Source organism: Pavona decussata, unplaced genomic scaffold, assembly GCF_977016875.1.
Source record: "Pavona decussata unplaced genomic scaffold, jaPavDecu1.1 SCAFFOLD_244, whole genome shotgun sequence".
Classification (NCBI taxonomy): Eukaryota; Metazoa; Cnidaria; class Anthozoa; order Scleractinia; family Agariciidae; genus Pavona; species Pavona decussata.
In genome coordinates, this window is record NW_028145649.1 from 1,849,089 (window position 1) to 1,855,000 (window position 5,912).

Below are 5,912 nucleotides of genomic sequence, written 5' to 3' on the forward strand. Positions count from 1 at the left end.
TTTTTGGTTCTGCTGAGTTTACTTCGTTCTTCCTCTCCTCGCCCTGGGCTGCATGGAAGGTGACAAAGGTCGGGTTAGGGTTGGGGTTGGGGGGGGGGGGGGAGAGAATTCGTCCGCGGGGATCGCTTCCTGCCTTTTAATCTTTTCTGTCCTTGGATAAAAACCCTGGTCATGGATTGGGGTTCTCATATGATCGCAAAATATCAGCCGCTTACTAATATTATTGGGGAGTTTATGCAACAGGACGGCTGATGTGGTGGGACGGCAAATTGTCCTTGCGTGACCAACGTGACGTCCAAGAATTTATGACTCTGGCTTGTAACATTCCTACCGCTCGTGGTCTTCGCGTTGTCACAGATGAGAGAACAGCTGTTTTAGTCGCAAATCGCCTGAAAGTGTGAAGGTACTAAGATGTCATGTTGGTCACACAACGATAATTCACCGTCCCCTTCCGTCAGCCGTCCTGTTGCCTAAGCTCACTAATGTTAGATAGGTCCCCTTCTTCAAAAGTGATTGAAGGTGCTGATTCATTGACAACAACTTTCTGATCAACTTAAGTTAAGTTCAAGTTTCAAGTTTATTAAAGATTTAAACATATACAAAGAGAAGATAACTAAAATCGTTAGGTGGCCTGTGCAAGGACCTGTGGGGTTTCAGTTGAAACACTTGGAGGTTGAAACTTTACTTTCAATGCAATAAAATTCCTGAGAACGATGTATTATTCAGTAAGGAGCACAGGCATCTTCGGAGACCCGAGGCCAGGGCGGATAGATGGATAGACGGGACGGGGCGACGATTTTAAGGGCGAGATCGGGACTTTCTGGCAAGAAAGTCCTGATGTCGCCTGTATAGAATAGAATACTCTCTATTCTATTTCTATTTATACTCACTAGTTCGGCCGCATTGTACAAGTTGAAGAAATTCGAATAATCGTTATGTAGCACAAGAAACGCGAACCTATATTTTCAAGTGACCTTTTCGTTGGCGTTGGAGTCGTGACTACTTAAAGGGGAAGTATCATGGGGTTATTGGTATCTTTTGTTAAAAATGATGAAATATGACCTTCAATACGCTGTCAAATAATTCTAGAATGATGAGAGGAAAGAAATCAACTGAATTCTTGAAAGGATCAACTCATGATCTGTTTTAGCACATTTTGGAAACAAAAATGCGAGAACTTGAAAAACATTAGCCTAATATTTTTCAAGTTTCAATCCATTCCGACCTACTCTGTCTCTGGCCCGAGGCATTAATCAGCAGTTTTGTTTCACCGAGGTGATAATTAATAACAAAACTAGACAATTATTTCTTTGTTTCTGCTGACAGACAAACATTTTTGGGTTTCGAAATGACAAGAAATTTGCGTGATACTTCCCCTTTAAAGTCCCTAACAGTAACCTCAAACAACGCAATTCATATGTTTTTCTTTACAGTAAAATAACGAACTTTTTTGACTTCATTGATCTAATAAGCCATGTTCAAGTTCCTGCTAGAGGAGTCGTTGTAGTCTCCCCGGCTTTCTCAGTAAACTGGGATCAGTCTTCCTTGATGGGCCGCAATACTGATGATTTTCATAATGCCTTGAACATAATCACTTTGAACTACAATGACAACTTGCGGATCTTAGAAAGCTGTTGTTTCAGTTCTTGCTTGAGTCTCGACTTCCTGTTTAAAGGGACTGATAGTGAGGTTATCAAGCAATTCACAGAATATTGTAAAAAAAAAAATTATATTGTATCGCTTGAAACGTATATTACTTTTTCTTTGTTAGACTGAAGAGTTAAAATATGTGTTTTTTTTAATAGTGTGAAATTGGAAATTCTGAATGCCTGACATAAATGTATATACTTTTGCGATTCAGTGAATTTATTACAAACCTCTTACTAACCGAGGTTGAGGTCTGTACTGTAAGTTACGGACCGAGCTATTTTCCCGTTGATTTATCGCCCAAGCTCGAAGCGCGCGGGCCATAAATCTACGGGAAAAAAAGAGGATCTGTAACTTACAGTACGGACCGAGAAAACGAGGTTAGAAAGATATTTATTATATCTCTGAAGTTAATCGGGCGCGCGGGAAAGGAAAGCTTTCAAATTTAGCGTGCCGTACAGTGAAATAAGGTCCGCAAAATTGATTAATCACACTGCAACACCCTAGAATGTAACCAAGGACCTCACGGTCCCTCCCATCGCCATATGCCGAAATGCTTCCTGGGTAATCGCTTTTTCAAGATGGCGGGGAAATTTCTGACTAGTTTATTCGATACATCTTCGGGGCCTTGTTTAGCAATTTTTTGGTCAAAATGTGATCGATGCCTGTTCATGGAAAGGTAATTTTGTTCTTGTTATGTTGCATATTGAACTTTATATCTATTTTGTAATGTTTGCTGCGATACGTGTGAAAACAAATCTTGTTCTTCAGCAATTTGCTTACTCTAGCTATTATAAAATCCTGCAGAACAGACAAGCTTATTAAGCAAGTTAAGCCAACGAGGCAAGACTGCATTAGCTTACAACACGAAGAAGCGTACTTCTTTCCCTGATCCAAATTTCACTCGCTATGGAAACGTTCATTTGCGCTAAATCTAACGTTGTCTCACGATCACAACTTATTTGCTCTATAAATGAGTTTATTAAGCTGTAACTGTCACTTCCGTTTCGAAACTGGAAATTTTGCATTGCTTACTCTCACTCCATGAAAAACAAGAAAGCATATCATTATTTTGCAAGCTTATTATAGCTTATTTAAATAACAGAAAATGTGCTTATTGGTTTATACTCCGATTTACGAAAATCGTCGACAGAACATGTAAATTTGAGATACAAGGTTTACGTTTGCTTTGCCCGAAAGCAGCTATTATCTAGGAAACGTGCTTTCAGCGCATACAATATACCCGAAGGTAGTAATTTGGAAAACACAGCATGACAGAAATTAGAAAGCGGAACCGTTTTCTTTTTACTCGCTGTCAGAATATTTAAATTATATAAACCAGAGGGCCTGCGGGCAAAATTATCATAGAATTGAATGATTAACCATTAATATTTAATAAAGCTCACGCGATATAAGGAAGTTTTATTTTTGAATTTTCTCTTCCTGAGTATCAATTTCCTCAACCATTCTATTTCTATTTTTCTACTAACTGCATAAATCATTAAAAATACTTTATGCTAAACTGTTTTTTTTTTCTAACCAGAACACTTCACTTGTATTGATTGGGGGGAAGTATATTTAATTATTTCACAAAGGCATGATATTGGTCATGATTTGGCTCAAATACTATATTGCTGCAGAATTTGACAATTGACAGGCAGGCAAGCAAGGTATCAACATTCTGGATTGACTTTCCAAGATCTATCAATTTTTAATACTTCTAATTCTTTAATTTCCTTGTGCATGAATTTATTATTGTTTTTATCCTCAAAATGATGCATTCCAAAGATGTTCAAAATTATGTAAATTTGTTGGTGAATGACAATTTCCTCTATGTTGAAGTTGATCAAAGTGACAGATATCTTTGAGAATATTAATTTTTTTGAAAAAAGAAAAGAAAAAAGATTAAAAGCACTTGTATTGATGCACAGAATTTGGAGCTACAGAATAAAATCCTTCTTGATTTTCTTGAGATCATTTTCATATACATGTAGGTCAAAGTTGCAGTAAATATCTAGATGTGTTTTCTCTTCTAAAAATAATGAACATTCCTTCCTCTCTGTTCAGTTTAAGCTCTCTCTCAGAAAAATGAAATACACAAACATGCTCTTACTTACGGGTATGGTGTATATATCAGCATCAAGCTTGTAGTTAAGTTGTACTTTCTCCAGCAGGTTTTAAACATTGCCTTCATAAAGACTTCTCTTCCTAAATCAAGATGGCTGGAGCTTCTGGTGATCAGAAATTTAATCGCATCGCCCAGCAAAGGGCAGTGCAATTTAAGAAGAACAGACAGGATTTTAACGTTGGACGGGCAAGGAGCCAAGATGGGCAACCTGTGCTATATCAGAAAGTGAAAGACAAGGCAAATATCACCCGGAATTCAAAGGTGATGTCAGATCCTGATATACCTAGTACTCTTGTGATATTAAATGCTAAAGGGTTGTTTCAAGGAAAGAATGGAGCCAGGAGCAAACCAGAGATTAGACCAGCTTCTTTAGACGTCATGGATAAGGAGACAACAAGGCCTGCATTCTTTGATCCATCTATTAATGAGAAAGGAACAAAAGTCAGTGATTTGAAGAAGCAGTTTGAGGCTGTTGAATGTGATATTGCAAGAAGAAGTGTGCTTAATTTTGGAGGTGATTTCTTAAACCCATTACACAAGGTGAATCAAGTGTTGGCTTCAAGTGAAAGTAACAAAACAGTGAAGACTAAACAGCCCAAGTTTGACAGGGACTTTCATGATGTGGCTGTATCTGATACTTTAGGTCACGAAAGGGTCGGTGAATGTGATATCTTACATCCTTTGAACAAAGTTAATCAAGATTTACCTTTAATAACAGACAACAAATCAAAGAAGAATGTTCAGAAGAAGCTTGAAAAGGTTCTTAGTGCACCTGATGTACCTATGAATAAACCTATCCCACCTCCAAAGGTACATGTAAAAAAAGTTGTTAATGAGACTGTGTCAGAACAAGCTGTAAAGGAATCAGCGAGCAGGAAGCCCCCATCACGGCCTCCACCACGGCCTCCCAAGAAAGATGTTCTCAAACGTTGTAGGGGTGAATCAGACCCCTTACCACTAGATGAAAACCGAGTGTCAAGGGTTTTACATGTACCTCCACAAGAAAGCCTCGAGGTAATCGTTCAGGAAGAGGAAATAACTATGAATTATGAAACTGAAGAAGGTGTCTCTGTGAGTAGTTATGATGAAAATAATATTTACGATGACGTTGTTGATGATGATGATGATGATGAGTGGGATACAGATTTTGACGATGATGATGATGAAGATGACGATGTGGAGCGATTAAAGCGCGAGTCTCAGTCAAGCCATGGAAGTTCTTGTGATGCTGAACCTCTTGTAAGTTGCATGTTAAAATAAATCAAGTCTTGATATTTAAATGTTGGCTTCCTGACTTAGTCTTAGTTTGATCTTACACACAATAAATTTCAGTTTTAGTTCAGTGCATGTAGTTCACATGTAACTAATATTATCTATCATACAGTACATGTATATTGAATTGTAAAAAATAAGAACTCTAATCCACCCCATTAAGATATTTTTATCAACTTAAAGGGGAAGTATCATGGGTTTTTGATATCTTTTGTTAAAAATGATGAAAGAAGACCTTCAATCAGCTGCAAATAATTCTAGAATAACGAGAAGAAAGAAATCAACTCAATTCTTGAAAGGAACAACTCGTGATCTGTTCTAGCGGATTTAGGAAACAAAAATGCGAGAACTTGAAAAACATTAGCCTAATATTTTTCAAGTTTCAATCCATACCTGCCTACTCTGTCTCTGGGCAGAGGCACCAACCAACAGTTTTATTGCACTGGGGCAATAATTTATAACAAACTTGACAATTATTTTGTTGTTTCTGCTGACTGACAAACACTTTTGGGTTTTGAAATGACAGCAAATTTGCTTGATACTTCCCCTTTAAATTTAAAGGCAATCAGTGTTTGAGTTTTGAAAGCTTTTCAAAGATTGCATCATTTTGAGCAGAGAAAATTGAGTTTATGTACATGTACTGCCTGGGTTGGAAATTATTCGTCGAAAAATTTGCCATGTCTTTTGTGTACAATATTATCAATTGCACTTATAAATATTGAGATATTTTGTTTATATCTGTTGCCCCTGGTTGTAGTTCAATGTGTTTAATACTTAAGCTATAATCTCAATACTGTGATATGATATGTACTGTAGCTGCCAGCTAGGTACATATCATATGTAGACTTAAAGGCAAAGTGTTTTT

The 5,912-nt window shown here is 37.3% G+C and overlaps 1 protein-coding gene across 2 annotated transcripts in view; it reads left to right on the forward strand.

Moving 5' to 3' along the window:
• The first annotated feature begins 2,195 nt into the window (after positions 1-2,195).
• Positions 2,196-5,912, forward strand: part of LOC146457375 (FYVE, RhoGEF and PH domain-containing protein 4-like) — a 19,550-nt gene continuing 15,833 nt past the window's right edge. Inside the window, exons 1-2 of one of the 2 annotated variants that reach the window (XM_085092053.1) lie at positions 2,196-2,326; positions 3,822-5,014. In XM_085092053.1, coding sequence (XP_084948179.1) covers positions 3,866-5,014 — 1,149 coding nt within the window. In that variant the 5' untranslated portion in view covers positions 2,196-2,326; positions 3,822-3,865. Of the gene's footprint in view, positions 2,327-3,818; positions 5,015-5,912 lie in introns of both variants that reach the window. The other variant, XM_085092054.1, reaches the window with a different exon arrangement.